The following is a 16,464-nucleotide window of genomic DNA, read 5'->3' on the forward strand; positions in this document are numbered from 1 at the left end:
CTGTAATGAGCCACATGAAATAGTTTGGAGATAATTAGAAGGGGATCCACTATAGAGAAACAGGCCCTTAATTTTAAGAAGTGCAGCCCTCTGGACAACTGCCAGGCACCTGACCGCAGCAGGACTGGCTGTGCTGGTGACGGCTCCTGTCACCGTGGAGGTGACAACCCCGGCAGACTTAGTTCCTGTGGGATGCTGTGCCGGCGCCAGGGAGGTGGGACCAGGATAGAGCAGCCAGCAAGGATCCCTTCTGCCCACAGGATGGACAACTCCTTGGGCACTTCCCACTGTGCCTCCAATACTAAACACCACAATTACAGCTGTTCCCAGGGAAAAGCTGTGTTTCAAAGAAAACAAACCATCCAGCTTGGAAGTGGAGGGGCTCGAAGTGAGCTCTGGAGTGCAATCAATCAGACATGTTGCCTCACTGCTATCACCTCCTCCCCAAGTGCCTCCTGACCAGAGATGCTGGTGACCTGAAGGTGCCAAGCTCACTGCTTTGGTCCTGGCCACTTCCGCAACCACCTTGCTGGGAAAATGGACCAGTGCCCACCAGTGGAGCCAGGCAGGGGACACACAGCCCTCATTTTCTAGTACTCAGCTCCTGTCAGTGGGCAAGCAGGCTGGAAAAAACAAAGAAGCAATTAAAATAAAAATCCAACTGAGCTGCCTGCTTCTCCCCCCAGCCCCAGAGCTTTGCGCTCCTGCAGTCTGACCGTACCGGGGCCGTGTATCCCCAGAAGAGGTACCCACAGGCATAGCTGGGTGTGCCGACATCCCCGTGCAGGGGAAAATCCCGTGGGAAGGCACACACTGGCAGCAACCCTGCCTGCACTTACAGCTACCGGATCTTTCCCTCTTTATTGAAAAGCTCGGATTTCCCTGAACTTTGCTAAAAAAGCCCGTGGCCAAAGCGGCTCACACCCTCTGGAGGGGCTCGGCAGTGTCTTGGGCTGTCACCTGGGGCACTGGGCGCACTCAAAGCCCCGCATCTCCCTGCCTGTTCCTCCTGAAGCAGAGCAGCTTCTCCTGCCTTAGCTTGCAGCTGGAGTTGTGTCTTGCTCTGCAGCTGGCAGAGCCGCTCCTGTGAGACAGGCAGGGAGGCACCGCTGGCCCCTGCCCAACGAAAGCACAGTGTCGAAAGGGCACTGCGCTTCCCCAGGCTCTGCAGCCCTCTCCTGGCACGGCCATGCTTCCTTTATCCTCCCAAAGGTCAGCTACGGAGCTGATTAACATTGCCAGGACTCAAGTAACTCCGCCGCAGGGTTTAGCGCAGCCAGAAGTGACCCAAGCAAGGCTAGAGAAGAAGGTTTTGCCTTCCCCACTCACACTGCTGTGTTTGCAGAGAGGCACCTGCATGACTGCACAGGGGCACAAACTTGGGAGGCAGGGCAGAACAGCACAGCAGCAGTTTGGGTTTTCCTCAGTTTAAGTCGTTTTCCTTGACATGGTGCAGGAAGGAGAGGGGAGGCAGGCACCCACTCAGCCCCAGCACACCCAGCCAGCCTCTCTTGTACTTCACAGTGCTTGCTCTGAACTGGCCCTTCACACCCTCTTCCAAAAAACCCACACGTTGTATGGCAGTACTGGTCAAACCAAGACCAAGGATTGCAGAACACCCCTGTCTGCTCAGCCACCCACATTAGTACCCTACCTCTTTCAACACTGTCATGGTCTACTGCCCTGCCTGTGCCTACCAGCCCTGTGCAAGCAGGAGGGGGGCACAGTGCAGTTGTTCCCATGTCTCCATCATCACAGGTCTCTGCCATTACCCAGTGAGCCCATATACTTCACCCAGGTGCAGGAAGGTTGTTCTGATCCTTAGCCAAGCAGGCCAGCCCACTCCTATCACCAAACCTTCCCGAAGATTTGCACATCCTTCCCCTGAGTTTTGGCACGTTTTGGCATTGCAGATAACCTGGCAAACACCAAAGTGGCTTCAAACCCTGCCAGCTCCTTTTGAAAGGCAGCAATAATGGTGCTGCGAGTGCCACAAGCACTGTCATTTGCTCCTGTGTACGTTGGAGGGGGCGGATGTTAAGTATGCAAATGATCTAACTCAGCCTGGGCAAACAGCAATGAGGAGGCAAGAGTAACTCCATCTAGACCATCTTGCAACAATTAAATACAATTCTGGGTTTCTTTTTGCAGCCAACTTGATTTGAAGCTGGTTTGCTTTATTATCATTTGGATACTCTTCTAACGCTTAATCACATCCAACTTCTAGGTCTGCTTTTCAGAGGAGAAATGTATCTGCAATCCACCTGCATCCGCCTCGCTCCCTCTGTCCCAGATTCACATTTAAAGGGAATTAAGAATGCATTTGGGGGAGATCAAAAATAGAAATACTTGGAGCAAGTTAACGGTTATTGCCTGAAATATAATAAAATTATATTTAAACATACACGGTCCTACACCGTGGATATGAAGACTGGAGCAGGAATCTATGAATGAGGTGTCTTCAAGGGAGGCATGCCCCACAGCCCAGGGGCTTTCCATGAATTTCACCGAGCACTAACAGCAAGCAGGTTTAGTTAATCTTTTTGGGGACGTCTCTTTGATACTTGTGTTTCTCAAACAAGTAAAACGTGACAACCAAAGGGCTGGTAGGAGGAGCATGCAGAGCCATGAAAATCACGCCTGGAGCAGGCAGCAGGGGCAGAGACGTAATCCCCATCCTTGTAATGCAAATAGTAGCTGTAGGTGGTGAAACAGTGTGGGTCAGGACCATGGTGCTCTGCCTGACTCAGAACTGGAAACCACAAGATGCTGAGAAGCCACAAGATGCAAAAATGGTGAAGCCAATGCAGAGAGAGCAGGTCCAGCCCTAACAATTCAACACAGTGCTCAGATGTGGTTTCTGGTCCAGGAGTTTCCTTCATAGCTAATCCCAGATGCTGGAGGGCAGAGCTCACCCTACTTGGGCACCCAACCTCTGCTCTGACATGGGCCAGGCATCCCCCATTACTCACGTGCAACCCACAAATGCTGTTATGGGGACAGCACATGTGGGAGGGCACGTGACTGCCTCAGCCCCTCACTGTGGTGCTTTTCCACCTGCAGCTGGGGCTGAGGAGGGCTGGAAACCTGGTCAATGAGACCATGAATTTATAGTCCCAGAAAGACCAGGCAATGCCCCATGCACATGGGCACTGGGGCTTCCCATGGCAAGAGGCTCAGCATCCTGCTGCAGTGACTGGTAGCAGGTAGTGACAGCAGGAGGGCCCCAAGTGTCTGCTTGGCCTAGTGCCTGCCAGCCTGTCCATAAGCAGAGGGGCTCCCCCTTGCCTCACTAGGGAAAGGCAGTTATCTCACATCTGAGGTAGAGGATGCTGCAGGCGGCTTGGGGAAAGCAGCATCCCTGCAAGCAAGCGTCCAGCCAGCTGCAGCCACATTTTGTACAAGCAGCCAGCACCAAACACCACACACCCCCCCAGCAGGAAACCCAGAAGTGCCGAAGGGAAAAATCAGCTGGACCAAATGGTTAATCTCTCTGTTTTATTAGTGTAAATGCACCCCTCCCCCCTCCTCTCCCCACTATTAAATACAAACCAGGAGAAGACAGTGGCTCCTCAGTCGCTTTCTCCTTAGGAGATGCGCAGCCAAACTCTCTGCTATGCCCACCAGCACCGGGCACTGTGGCACACTGCCCAACTCCAAGGGCAGCTCCATGGTGGGGAGGGCTCCTACCTCTGTTGGGAAACTCTTGTCTGAGGGCTGCAACCTCCGACGTCCTATTGATACTGCGAAGGCCGAAACGGCCTGGGTCACGGTTCCCATGGGGAGCAGCTCACGGTATGTGAATACAGCAGGATCCCCTCCGGCATCCACTGCACTCACTGGCCCTGGGGGCCAAGTACTCCCCACCCTGACCAGCTGGGAGTGCTCCGGCTTGTTGCCAAGTGGCAAAACCCCAAAACCAATCTCCTTATTGCTCTTTTGGGGTGGGATGTGCCCCATCCCACTGTCCAAGCCTGTGGCAGGCACAGAGATGTGGCCCTCCCTGCGCTATGAGGCTGATGCTCTGAGGAAGTAAAGGGCACAGCCCTGTCCGAGGACACTGAGGAAACCATGAGGGATCACCCCATCCCCATAGCAGTCACGGCCCCGCAGTGGGGCAGCCTTAGCCGTGACCCTGTTGACAGGGGACAGCAAGGGACAGGGCAGTCCATCGCCTCCCCACTGAGCAGCAGGGGCAGGACAGAGGGATGGGGCTGGTGGACAGCAGCTCTGGGGTAAGGAGCCGGGCATGACAACTCACAGCTCAGCAACACTGACCCCACCTTGCCCCGGGGTCTGTACAGCCATGGCCACTCCAGAAGGACCCCAGACTGGCAGACCCCAGCCTGGGCAGTCCCAGTAGTGCTAGTCATGAGCTCGGGCACCAACAATCCCTGCAGCCGCTGGGAGGAGGAAGACAGATCTAGGCAGCAGAAGAGGTTGATGGGCAGGCAGGCACAGCAGGACAGGGCCAGTCCCTCTGCGCCACGGGGTTCAGGTGCTGTTCCCCTGCTCCTGCTCAAACAGCACCATGGCCAGCTGGGAGCGAGAGCCTATGCCCTCCAGGCTGCTCTGCACGCAGCGGTGGTAGATCTCCTCGCTGAGGCGGGGGTTGCAGGCCTGGTGCCGGTAGTGCTGCAGCAGCGCAGGCTCCACGGCCCGGAAGACGTGGAGGTTGGAGTATTTGATGAACATGTCATAAATGTCCAGGGTCTCCAGGATGTCCTCATTCTCCTGCACATCACCCGCCATACGGGTGCGTGCTGCCATGTAGTCAGCGTTGTAGAAGCAGGCTTCATGGAAGACATCACGGTCAAAGCGCCCTGTCTCTCGCTGCAGATCCAGCGTGGTGGGCGGTACCTGGTTGTGGTAAGCAATGGCAGGGTTGTAGCCCTGAAAGTGGATGGGGAAGAAGACCTGCCAGTTGTTGATGGTGTTCATCCGGCAGCGGTTCAGGAAGTCAACAGTGACCTCTGTCCCCACACCAGCCACAAAGAAAAGTGTGTCCACAGGATGCTTCTTGGAGATGATGTCCATGACCTTGATTTGGGAGGGTGCATCTGTCTTAACACTGATCCAAGGGATCTTCACCTCTGCATACTTGCGCTCATACTCTGTGATCTGGGCCTTCACGGGCGCAAAGATGTCATTCTGGGTGACCTGCTGGGCCTCAAAGGGGTCATAGATGAAGAGGAAGGTGAGCACCGCATTCTCGCTGCTCTCAAAGGCGGCTGCTGCATATGTCTCCAGAAAGCGGGCAGCATAGTCCCGGTCGTGGGCCGTCAGTGGCAGGATGACATTGATGCGACTGGCCTCCGTCACGTAGGGCATGGGGATGATCTCCACCTCGCTGAGGGGCCGCACCAGGTGCACACGCTTGGTGACGGCACGGCTGTGCCCCTTCTGAGTGACCACCTCCACCTGGAGGTCCAGCGTGTACTCCATGCCACGCGTGGGGTCGAAGCGCCGGTACCCATTCACCAGCTGCTGCTTGTGAACGTGGAGCACCGGCTGGTACTTGCGGTTCAGCTCATCCATGGCCGTGGCCACCACATCGGCCACGTCTGCCAGATCCACACCCCGCAGCTCACACTTGGGGGAGCCATCCACACAGGCGAAGACCTGCTCCTCTGTGAAGTAGTCCCAGCGCAGCACCTCAAAGCGCGTTTTGGGCTGGAAAGGGGGCGGGATGCCAACAGGCCATGTGGCGATGTGGTCCCCATCAGCAGACAGGCTGCTGGCATTCTGAATCTCCAGCTGCAAGAGGAGAGATGGAGGAATGAGAGCCAAGGCGGGTGCAAGTAGTCTACCAGCTCTGACTGCAGACAAGCTGACTTCTGATACTCAGAGATCAGCTACTCCTGGACCAAAGAGCAGCGCCAGAACTACTCTGCCTTCAGCCTGACTCCTGTTCAGCACCTCAGGTTTGCTCCGAACAGCACCCCAAATATGGCACACTGCCTCCATTGGTAGGATCTGTGCCCTCTCCCACCCTGCCTGGCTTTTGCTGGCAGACCTCAGCACCCTGTTGGCTCCGTCACCCTGAACCACCACTGTAGCTCCAGGACCCATCTAGGTCCAAAGCTTCCCTCCAATCAGCACCACTGCCCCTGCAGCCACACAGGCCCAGCTGATCCCATCCCACAGCAGGTTCAGGTGAGAAAACCTCAGAGGAGAGAGGTGACACAGAGCAACCATAATGGGATGACCTGAGGAGCCCAGATCCTCCCAGCCAGGTCTCACCTGGAGCTGCTGGATCTCGTGGTATGTCCTCTCAAGCTCCACCTGTGCAAAGTACTTGTGCAGCCGGTACATCTGGAGGGGATCCAGCACAGGGTGGACAGTGAAGGCGCTCTGGAAACGGAGGTCAGTCTCCCGCTCAGGGTCTGTGTTCTTCCCCAGCTCAAAATAGTGGTAACGCAAGCCCTGCAGCCAGGAGAGATGGGTCATGGCCAGCCCCAACCCGTGCTCCCACCAGCTGCCAGTACAGCAAGCTCAAAGGACAAAAGGGTGCAAGGGCTGATATCCCCAGGACCTGAGAGCCCACACAGAGGTAGGTAAACACACTGGGCCAGAACCAGGCTCCCAAAGGCCGTCTCCACTGCAGGACCTACCTCGTGCTCATCGGCACAGTTGATGGCTGTGTAGTCGATGATGCAGCGGCCAAGCCACTCGTCTGGCCGAGCACTCAGGATGTCATTGCGGCAGCTCTCCAGATGCTGCTGCAAGAGCAGGAGGAGGCTGCGGGACATCAAGTAGCCAAACCCCCCATAGCAGTAGCGTCCCTCAGTGTCCCCACCGATGAACTCCTCAGGGCGGCCCAGGTAGAGGTGGGTGTCGATGCTGAGGTGGGCGACCAGGCGGCTGATGCGGTGCGCCTCCGTGTAGGTGTCATCCTGCACCAGGAAGAACCAGTCGAAGTCATTCACGTAGTGGTCCAGAAGGTACCTGATGGTCTGGTACATATTCCAGATGGGCCGCTCGTCACTGTGCGCCACCACTGTCATGCCGTGGGGCACCTTGCGGCCCCGTGTGCCAGTGAAGTACACCAGGCGCTCCAGGCGGTGGGCCAGTGTGCGGTTGACAGCCACCCCGAGCGTGTTCAGCGTGCTCTTGGAGGTCAGCACACCCACAAAGAGCCGCTGCCGCATCCCCAGCTCTGTACTGATATACCGGGTCCTGCAGGAGGGAGAGAAGCTCAGAGCACTGCACCCCACCTCAGCCTGCACCTCCCCATCCCCAACAGCATGCACCTTGGCTCCTCTACAGAAACCCTCCCAGGCTTCAACCACACACACAAGACATCACCTCAGCAGCACTGGCTGTAACTATGCCTCAGCCAGGGGCACAGCAGAGCGCTCTGATGAGGTTCCCCTCCAACCTGAGACCACGGGGGACCCTCCCTTCCCATGAGCTGCCCAGCCCAGCTCAAACCAGAGGCTTGCAAAAGGCTGAGCACAGCTTAAAAGGGAAACAGGGCTGCACACGCCAGCGCCCGCAGGTATAGAGCTGATGCCTGCATGGGGCCAGCTGTGCCCCCGTCCCCACCACGGCCCCAGCTGCCCCACTCACAATGACTTTCAGGTTTAATTCTCCCAGCCCGGCGCAGTGGCAGGAAGCGACCCCAGCCCCCAGCCTCCGCCTGGCACACACTGGCCCCATTCAGCCCCCTGCATCCGTCCACCCACCGCCTTGCTGGGACAAGGAGGCCCTTTCACTGCCTGCTCCCTGTCATCCCGGGGGTGCCAGGACAGGCTGCAGCCGGCCCTGGAGCACGCTGGAGTCTGCAGTGCTGGGTGGGGATATGCCACAGCGGGAAGGGACTCTGCTAGGGCCGGGAATGATTGGGGCACGCCCTCTGCACAACAGACAGCAGCGGGGGCATGAAGCTCTTCCAGGCAGGGGTGGAGGGAATAAGGAGGAGAGCGGAGGGGAGGAAGGAAAGCAGCAGGAAAAAGTGTTTGCAAGGGGGAAAATCTAGCTGCAGCCCTGGGTGGCTGCAGGGTGTGGGAAAGCACATCTCCGGGTCACATGTAAAACTCCCCAGCAGGCAGGCAGGCAGACAGCCCCCCCCCCAGCACCAGCCCGGCCGACACATGCCCGCACCCGGGCACCCCGGGCTCGGCCGCAGCTACTCCCACCTAAACCCGACCGGCGGCCCAGATCCCCCGGCCCGGCCCGGCTCCCCGCACCTGACGGCCTTCTTGGCGGCCCTGCCGGGGCTGGGCGGGCGGTAGGGCACGACGCGGGGCTCCCAGCTGTCGGCGCCCAGCCCGGCGGGCACGGCGTTGGGCCTGCGCGCCGCGTTGCCGTTGGTGTTGCCGGGGCCGGGGAGCGGCGCGGGGCCGCCGTCGGGGCGCGGGTAGTCGGCGGTGCGGGGCGGCGGCCCGCAGGGCTCCTCCACCCAGGTGACGCTAAGCAGGCTGAGGGTGAAGCCCAGCGAGACGCCGATGGCCACGGGCCCGGCGGGCCGCAGCACCGACAGCACCAGCGACAGCCGCATGGCCGGGACGGGACCGGGGGCGGCTCCGGCTGCCGCTCCCGCTGGCGGCGCCGCCGTCCGACGTGTCACCCCCTGGCCCCGCCCCGCCGCGCGTCACCGTGGGCGGCCCGGCCCCGGCCAATGGGCCCTAGTCCCACGGTCGCGTCACGGGGCGGTGCGGGGAGAAGCGGCGGGGAGCGGGGGGCGGCGTGGGGGCGGGGCGAGGTTGCTAGGAGACCGCGCGGACTGCCCCCTCCCACACCCTCCCCGCGCACCCCCTCGCCGCCCTTCCCGACGGGACCGGGGCCGGGCAGGGATGCGGGACCCCTCGGCAAGGGCTCCGCTCCAAGGCCCAGGAGGCTTCGCCACGGGGCTGCTCGGTGCCCGGCACCGGCCCGGCCTCGGTGTTCGCCCCCGGCCCTGACTCCTCTCTCAGAGAGCGACCTCCGGCTCGTGAGGCACAAGGCACGTCCGACGGCTGGGACATGGCGCCTGAGCCGGCTTAAAGGCGGATTTACCCGGGCGGGTGTCGCGGAGCCGGGGAATTCGTGGTGGTCTTGAAGCGTCCCGTTCCCCTTCTCAAATCGCTGCCCCGGGGGTCTTCCAAAAAGCGCAGACGAGACCTGGGTGTCCCCAGGAGGCCACCTAGTCGAGGGGCGCTGGGTGGCTGTCTCTGACGCTCGGAGTGGCAAAGCACGGCCACGGGCTGCTAAAGGCAGCTGAGCACGCCGGGTGCCCGGGAAGCGGGCGTGCAGGAGGGTGAGGGGTGGCTGGGAGACCTTTGGGTGCAGAGTGGCGCACCGCGCCAGGCAGGAGGAAGGTGGCAGAGCAGCAGGAGATCCCAGCGGCCGGGACCCTTATCCTGCAAACCAAAATGGGACTGAAGAGGCGGGCTCCGCCAGCTAGGGCCAGGTCACTCTGCCACTACCAGCTGTCTGCAGCACACAGCCACTGTCCCACCAGCCACCTAAGAGTTCCAGGCAGATAGAGCTGGAGGAACCGGCTCCGAGCAGAGTTTTCCACACACACAGTCTCCAGCACTGGAATGATCCAGCCCAGAAGCTGCAAGGCCAGCACCGTTACATGGCTGCTTGGCACCAGGCATTACATTATTACTGAATAAGGACAAGGAAGAGGACCCTGCCTTTCTGCCCATTCCCAGCTCGTGGCTCCACTTCTAGCAGCCTCGCAGCCGTTGCGGGCTCTCAAGTGCTCTGGATTTTCTCTGGCTGGTGGGGAGCCCATCCCACCCTCTCCATGAAACACAGCCCGCCTGCTCTGGGAGCACCAGTGGCCACAGAGCACGGCAGGGCACTGAGGGCAGGCGGAAGCCCGCTTGGCTCCAGTGTCTCTTTCATTTTCTGGACAAAGCAGCCTGTTTTCATCAGGAAGCGGTTGGCAGCATCCCACTCCCCAGAGATACAGGACCATCATCCAAGCTCGGCTCATTTTCATAGGCCTTTTTCTCCTGAATAGGCCTAGACAAGCAACAGGCAAAGGCGGCCACGTGGATGGCAGCTTAATGAAGGACATATAAAAACTAGAAACAGAGAGAACACGGTGGGACGAGTTGATGCCAGAAAGGAAAGGATGCAGAAGAAATAAATGAGCAGAGATTTTCTGTGGACAAAAGCAGGCAAAATCATAAACAACCAAAGTTGCCTGTTTTTTGTACGCAGAGAAACGTGTTAGAAATAAACTTATTTTTCTTTTACGGATTGGAACATTTAATATTGATCACCTTGTACAAACCCACGTGATTTTACACTAGTGATAAGAGAGGTTTCATTTTGAAACAACTCTCTTGATCTGAGCTTGCATTTAGATAGAGGCGCAGATCAAAGAAAGTACTTAAGTTTTCAGAAATAAGCCTCTGTGCTCAGGAGAACTGCATGGAGATGGAGCTGAAGGCAGAGCCAAAAACTCCCCCAGGGCCCCCGTGCCGTCCTCAGGAGATCCCGCGGGGAAGCAGCAGTGCTGTTCCTCCGGCAGCCCCTTCTCAGCCCCCCGCCAGCTGCAGCTCCCGCCTTTGTCTCCCCGGCAGCACTGGCGTGGGGCTGAGAAGGGGCTGCCAGGGGAACGGTCGCTGCTGCCAAGAGACTTCTCCCTGCCAGGATTTCCGGGGGGTCCGGGAGGTGCCAGCTCCAGGGAGCCCTGCAGAGGCAGAGCCCCACACCGTCCCCCCTACCCACCATGCCTGCATCCCCAGGCCGCTCGCAGGGGGTGGGGGGGCAGCCCCTTTAGGTGCCCCCTCGCACTCTGCGCGCCCCCCGCGCCCCTGCACCGGGTCCTGGTCACGGCACAGCACGTGCGGTGCACGCCCCGCTGCACGCCCCGCCCCCTGCAAAGCCACGCCCCCCGGGCCGGCGTGGTGACGCTGCGCGGTGACGTCAGGCGGAGCTGTCCGCTCAGCACCGCGCGGCGGGCCGCGCCGCCAGCATGCGCGGGGGCCGGGGCCGGGAGCGCCGGGTGCCGCGGGGCCGCCGACGCCGCTGCCGCTGCGGGGCCGGGAGCGCAGGTGGGAGCGGGCAGGGCGGGGCCGCAGGCGATGGGGCAGCACGTGTGGGTGCGGCAGGCGGGGGGTGCGCCGGGCCCCCTCCGGGGAGAGGCTCGGGCACCGGGCTCTCGGCTTCCCCCCACCGCACCGGGCCGGGGGCAGGGCGCGAGGCCCGGGATGGGCGTGCCGGGCCCGGCGGAGCGCCTCCGGGACCCCCGCCCCGAACAAAGAGAGGGGCGGAGCGGCCCCGCGCCCCGGCGGCCTTTGCGGCCGTCGCTTAGCAACGCGGCGCCCGCCCCGCCGGCCCTGGGCCCGGCATCCCGGCGGGGGACTGCGGGGCCGGCCGGGGGGCGGCGGCGCCGGCGAGGGGAGAAGAGTAGAAGGGAGGGGGGGGAAGCATCGCGGCGGTGCCGGGCCCCGAGCCGTGCTTCCGGGCCCCCGCCACGCTGGGCCCTTCGGAGTACGGAGGGGAAGGGAGAGGAGGGCGGGGGGCCCGGGGCGGGCCGCGGCGGGAGCCCGGGGCTGCGGGGAGGGCGGCAGCAGGTGGGCAAGTCCCGGCGCCAATGAGCAGGCGCTGGGCTCCCCTAGCAACAGTGCCCGCGCCAATGGGCGCCGGGAGCTGCCTGCAGCGCTGCCTTGAACGCTGCGTGCAGCCCTGCCGGAGGCGGGTTTTCCCAGGCGACCCTTCCCTGCTGCCCTGGCCCCGGTGTGGCGTGGGTTGAGGGGCAGGGAGCAAGCACTCGCTGCCCTCCCTCTGCTGGTGTGCCGAGCTGTGCCATTCCGTGCCGTGCTGTGCCGTGCCATTCCATGCCCACACCCGCCAGCCAGCCGGCCGTGTGATGCCCTGTCCTGGCCTGCTGGGCACAGCCAGCCGGCAGAACCCCGCTTTCGCCCCACACCAGCATCACCTATCCCCAGGGCAGCTGGGGCTGGCGCGTCGCTCCTGAGATCCATGGTTAAAGTCCAATCCTGCTTAGCGTCCTCCCAGGGGCTCGGGCAGGGGCCCAGAGCTCAGCTGCCTGCTCCCTGCCCCCCTGCTTCCCTGGGATTAGGCACTGCGCTTCAGGGGGATTTGCCCTGGCTGGTGTGTCCTTCAACAGCCAGAGGGAGGGAGGAGGCCAGTGGTGGGAATAGAAGTGGCGGTGGAGCCTGGCGTTCGTGACAGTGAGGTGCTGGGCAATAGGGAGTCATGACTGGTGCCTGAGCCCTCTTCCCTGATTTTGTGAGCTGTCCTGAGCCAGCTGTTTTAATGTGGCACTTGCAAGGACTGTCTTTAGCTCGGAGACAAACAGTGACAATAAATCCATCCTAAATCAACTGAGCCTGGAAAGGGACCAGGGGAGCAAAGAGATGCTGGAACTGGCTCCAGGTGCGAGCAGGCAGACAGCCACTGTAATTAGGTTTAAACTGGAGCTGGATCAGTCTTTATGGGGGATTATGACCCCTCCGTCTGCGTAGGCGCTGTGGGGGGCCCGGTGACCGCCTGCTCGGTGTCCTGGCACAACCGTGGCATTATGGGTGAGCCCATGGGTTAGGGGCAGCGCCAGCCAGGGCTGGTACCCTTCTGGCCCTGTGGGTTGATGTGGGAGCGGTGGATCCAGTGTGGGGGCCTGCTTTGTTTTTACAAGGACACTAGGAGGCTGGAGTGGGGATGAAAAATAGCCAGAAATATGATTAGAGGATTGGAGAAAATGCCTTGGAGTACAAGCTTTAAGAGCTCAATCTGTTTAGCCTATAAAAATAGAAGACTGAGGGGTGACTTAATTACCGAGCATAATTACTTCACAGGCAGAAAATACTAGGTAGTGGAAGTCTCCCTTTAATTGAGCAGGGAAAGGGCACCGGGGAGCCAGAGGCAGGAAGTTGAAGCTGCAGACAAATTATAAAGTGCCGCGTACTGGCAGCAAAGCTCCCCAAGGTTGTGGACTCCCTGGGACGGTGCAGACACCCATTGAGTGACATCTGTATCCCCACAGCCCCCACGGATGAGGCTGTTCCCCCATTACCTTCCTTCCCACCCCAGTAGCGAGGGGCCGGAGCGGGTTTTCTGGTGGCCGGGTGCTGAATGGTAGGCATTGCCGTTGTGCACATGCCAGGAGTGCCTCTATTCCCCTTCTCTCTCTCTCTCACCAGCTGGGGCGGGTGCCAGGGTGCAGTTTTGCTGGCGAGCCATGGGGCAGGAGCGGAGATTTTGATGCCTCTCCCGGGAGTCCCCAGAGCCATGACTGCAACTGTGCAGACGCTGCGCTTCAAGCTGCTGCCGCATGAGCCAGGCCAGGAGTGGGGGCACAGCTGCCAGCAGGAAATCGAGCGTCGCTACCAGGTGGTGCCCTCTGTGGTGTGTGCCATGTGCTGCCTCTTCGGCATCATTTACTGCTTCTTCGGTGAGCAGGGCCAGCCTGGCGGCTGGTGGGGCAAGTGGGGAGCAGGGCGGGGGGAGCTGAGGGGGATGCTGGCCATTCACCCCCTGACTGTGGTGGTCTCTCCACAGGCTACCGCTGCTTCAAGGCTGTCATGTTTCTGACGGGGCTGATGTTTGGCTCCATCATCATCTTCATGCTGTGCTACAAGGAGCGGGTGCTGGACACACAACTGAGCGTGGAAGCCTCGGTGGGCATCGGGCTGGGCATCGGGGTCCTGTGCGGGCTGGTCACCATGCTGGTGCGCAGCGTCGGCCTCTTCATGGTGGGGCTGCTCCTGGGGCTGCTGCTGGCAGTGGCCACACTGGTGGTGATGGAGCAGTTCTACCACCCGCCAACGGTGTGGATCCCCATCGCACTGCTCCTGGGTGTGGGGATGCTCTTTGCCGTCCTCACTCTGCAGTGGCAACGCTTCTTCACCACCCTTTCCACCGCCGTCTTCGGCAGTGCCATCATGACTGTCACTGTTGACTACTTCATCGAGCTCTTCCTCCTGGTGCAGTACATCTACGAGCGCATCAAGGTGGCCCCTGCTCGCCCTGTGTGCTGGTACAGCTGGGTCATCCTGGGCATTTGGCCGCTCCTCACCACACTGGGCGTCCTGGTCCAGTGGAAGGTTACAGCCGAGGGCTATTCCCACACAGAAGGTGTGTGGGGGACTGGGAAAGATGGATGTGGTATGGGGAGGGTGCGGGAGCTGGGGGTTGCGTGCACAGATAAGGGGTTTGCACGCACTCTACAGGAGTCCAGCACTCAATGGGAGTGAAGAGCTGCGGCTGGTTTGGGCGTGGGGCTGGTTTGGGTGCACTCCTCAGTGCTCACAGGCCCCTCTGCCCCACAGTGATCATCAGCCGGCAGCAGCGCCGCGTGCAGCTGATGCGCATCAAGCAACGAGAGGACCGAAAGGAGAAGAAGAAGAAGCGAAGACCCCACCACCCACCGCCCCACCAGCACAAAGCCCACCTGCCCGAGCCTGCCTACCGCCGCAAGCCCAACCCCGTGCGCCGCTTCGATGGGGACGTGCTCTCCCCCGTGAGTCCCGCATCCAGGGTAGAGATCTCCCCCGGCCTCTGCAGCCCTTCCTTCTCCTTGTGGGTGGGCGGGGGCATGGAGAGAGGAGAGGTGTCCTGGCACCAGCTGGCATCCAAGCTCCTTGAGAGACATCCCAGGGACTGGACAGCTCTGAGGGGCTGAGCTGGGATGTGCCTGCTACAGAGCACTTCACCCTTTGCAAGCAAATGTAAACTGGTGGCCAAAAGCCTTACAGCACAGTAGAAACAGGCAGTGGGTGAGGTGCAAAGCATGCACCCAGGGAAGGGATGGGTCTGTGCACCCTGCTGTGGCCAGTCCCTGGAGGGGCCTGAGTGCTGGGTGGGATCACACAGGGCTGGTTCGGGGTGGGGGGGCTGCTGCAGAACTTAGGGTGGGATGGAGTGGGCCAGGAGCAGAGCCCCCTTCACTATCTGTCTCCCATCTCTCAAGCAGAGCTACATCCAGAGTTTCCGAGAGCGGCAGACGGGGCCGTCCCTGAACAGCCTCATCACCAGCTCCCACGCCGTGGTGGACCTGGACTATGACTGCAGCTCCACCGTGCCCCTCACCACGGGCTCTGGCCCGGCTGTGAGGGTATAAGCCAACCCAGTGACCTCGAGCGACACCAGCACCCCAGCCTGCTCCAACAGACCCATGGGACGGGCGGGGCTGTGCCCTCGGCCCCAGGCGGCCACATGCAGCTTGGGGCTGCGGACGGAGACCCTTCTTAGGGATGCGTGGGACTTGGCTGGGCAAGCCCTGGCTGCCTGCGGGGCCTGGAGGTGCTGGGGGAGCCCTCCGGCAGGGACTCAGCGCAAGGACTGGGGACACCAGCAGCTATGGATGAGCGGTGTGTGTGGCTCTACTGGGGCAGGGAGTCCCTGAGTCCCCGCTGCTGTGTGTTTCCTCACGGCCTGGGCCCGCTCATCCTGCATCCCAACATTGCCCTCCCCATATTTGAGCCCCCCTCCTCCTAGAGCAGCTCCCCTTGCCTGCCCCCACCCCATTGCACCCCCCAGCAACTCCCCAAGTGCCTGTGCCCCATGTCCCTTCCTCAAAGAGCAGGTCCCTCAGCCCTTGCCCCCAGAGACTCCCCTGAGCATGTGTGCCCTGTCCCACCCTGTCCCTGAGAGCAGCTCCCAGGCAGTGCTTCCCAAAACCTGCCTCCTCAGAAAGTCCCCCTGCCCTAGCCATGCTAGCTGCCTGCCAGAGCAGCTTGCCTACCCCCCTTTTCCCAAGCCGGACCGGGGTGGTCCTGGGGCAGAGGCTGCATCCCAGGGTAATGCTGGGAATTGATGCCTGACCAGCAGGAGCTGTGCTGGTGGGGTGCACCGCGTGCATCCCCCCCTGGAAATGTTTTGATGGGAGACAGGATGCTGGATCCAGCCTTCGGGCAGAGGCTGGGCTGCCTCAGGGATGTGGGACCCCTGCAGCATCAGAGGCCATCGCTGTTTTGCTGGCGACTGGATTTTATAGTGGTTGGGGGGCCCTGGGGTTGGGCTGAGCCTCTGGTCAGGGCAGGGCAGGGTAGGAGCCCCTGGCCAGAGCACCGCTGCGGGCAGAGGCTCCCGCCTTGTATGTATTTCTCTTGCTGTGATTTGTATTAATTTATTACGGAGTGAGCCAGGACTTCGCCATGGCCAGGCAGGCAGAATGGGAGTGAGACTGGACTGGGGTGCCCCTCTGCTTTGGGAGCCCCCCCAGTCCAGCCCAGCCAGCCCTGCTGCCCCGGGAACTGCATGTTTCTGCCTGGCACCCCCATCCCTGCAGCACCGTGCTGCCGTCCCCCTTTTCAGTCTCTTTTGTAAATGTGCCAAATGCTGCTGAGGCCATGGCCGCACAGTAAAGAGCCTTTCGGAGCCCGTGTGCTGGGCTGGGGGCAGGGGCAAGGGGGCCCCAAAGGCCAGGCTACCCCCAGATGCTCGTGGGATGCAGAGCGGTGCCATCACCCTTTCTCCTAACAGGACCCCAGCTTGATGGGGTGGAAGAAGCCATGTCGGAAAAAAAATGCTGTTTAATGCAGAGCCCTGATG

General features: G+C 60.9%; 2 protein-coding genes across 3 annotated transcripts; one reads left to right on the forward strand and one right to left on the reverse strand.

The window, feature by feature from the left end:
• Positions 1–3,484: 3,484 nt before the first annotated feature.
• CHPF (chondroitin polymerizing factor) lies at positions 3,485–8,556 on the reverse strand. The gene is made up of 4 exons (XM_030486958.1): positions 8,193–8,556; positions 6,615–7,179; positions 6,244–6,426; positions 3,485–5,757 (listed from the first exon to the last, which is right to left on the reverse strand). The coding sequence occupies exons 1-4, from the start codon at positions 8,501–8,503 to the stop codon at positions 4,495–4,497; spliced, it is 2,322 nt and encodes a 773-aa protein (XP_030342818.1). The 5' UTR covers positions 8,504–8,556; the 3' UTR covers positions 3,485–4,494.
• A 2,291-nt stretch (positions 8,557–10,847) lies between these two features.
• TMEM198 (transmembrane protein 198) lies at positions 10,848–16,429 on the forward strand. 2 transcript variants are annotated; one of them, XM_030486961.1, is made up of 5 exons: positions 10,848–11,000; positions 13,113–13,363; positions 13,471–14,046; positions 14,241–14,449; positions 14,885–16,429. In XM_030486961.1, exons 2-5 carry the CDS (start codon positions 13,174–13,176, stop codon positions 15,029–15,031), a joined length of 1,122 nt encoding a protein of 373 aa, XP_030342821.1. In that variant the 5' UTR covers positions 10,848–11,000; positions 13,113–13,173; the 3' UTR covers positions 15,032–16,429. The 2 variants fall into 2 exon arrangements, with proteins under 2 accessions (XP_030342821.1, XP_030342822.1); XM_030486962.1 differs by having other exon boundaries at positions 14,241–14,431.
• The last annotated feature ends 35 nt before the right edge of the window (positions 16,430–16,464 follow it).

Source organism: Strigops habroptila, chromosome 5, assembly GCF_004027225.2.
Source record: "Strigops habroptila isolate Jane chromosome 5, bStrHab1.2.pri, whole genome shotgun sequence".
Lineage (NCBI taxonomy): Eukaryota > Metazoa > Chordata > Aves > Psittaciformes > Psittacidae > Strigops > Strigops habroptila.

What these genes read in the sequence shown, in the direction of transcription:
- CHPF (XM_030486958.1), bottom strand. Translation starts at nt 8,503, where the DNA reads ATGCGGCTGTCGCTGGTGCTGTCGGTGCTGCGGCCCGCCGGGCCCGTG. An exon ending in GCCGCCAAGAAGGCCGTCAG is followed by an intron (nt 7,180 to 8,192) that starts GTGCGGGGAGCC and finishes TCCCTCCTGCAG; the next exon opens with GACCCGGTATATCAGTACAG. An exon ending in ACTGTGCCGATGAGCACGAG is followed by an intron (nt 6,427 to 6,614) that starts GTAGGTCCTGCA and finishes TCCTGGCTGCAG; the next exon opens with GGCTTGCGTTACCACTATTT.
- TMEM198 (XM_030486961.1), top strand. Translation starts at nt 13,174, where the DNA reads ATGCCTCTCCCGGGAGTCCCCAGAGCCATGACTGCAACTGTGCAGACG. An exon ending in CATCATTTACTGCTTCTTCG is followed by an intron (nt 13,364 to 13,470) that starts GTGAGCAGGGCC and finishes GTCTCTCCACAG; the next exon opens with GCTACCGCTGCTTCAAGGCT. An exon ending in GGGCTATTCCCACACAGAAG is followed by an intron (nt 14,047 to 14,240) that starts GTGTGTGGGGGA and finishes TCTGCCCCACAG; the next exon opens with TGATCATCAGCCGGCAGCAG.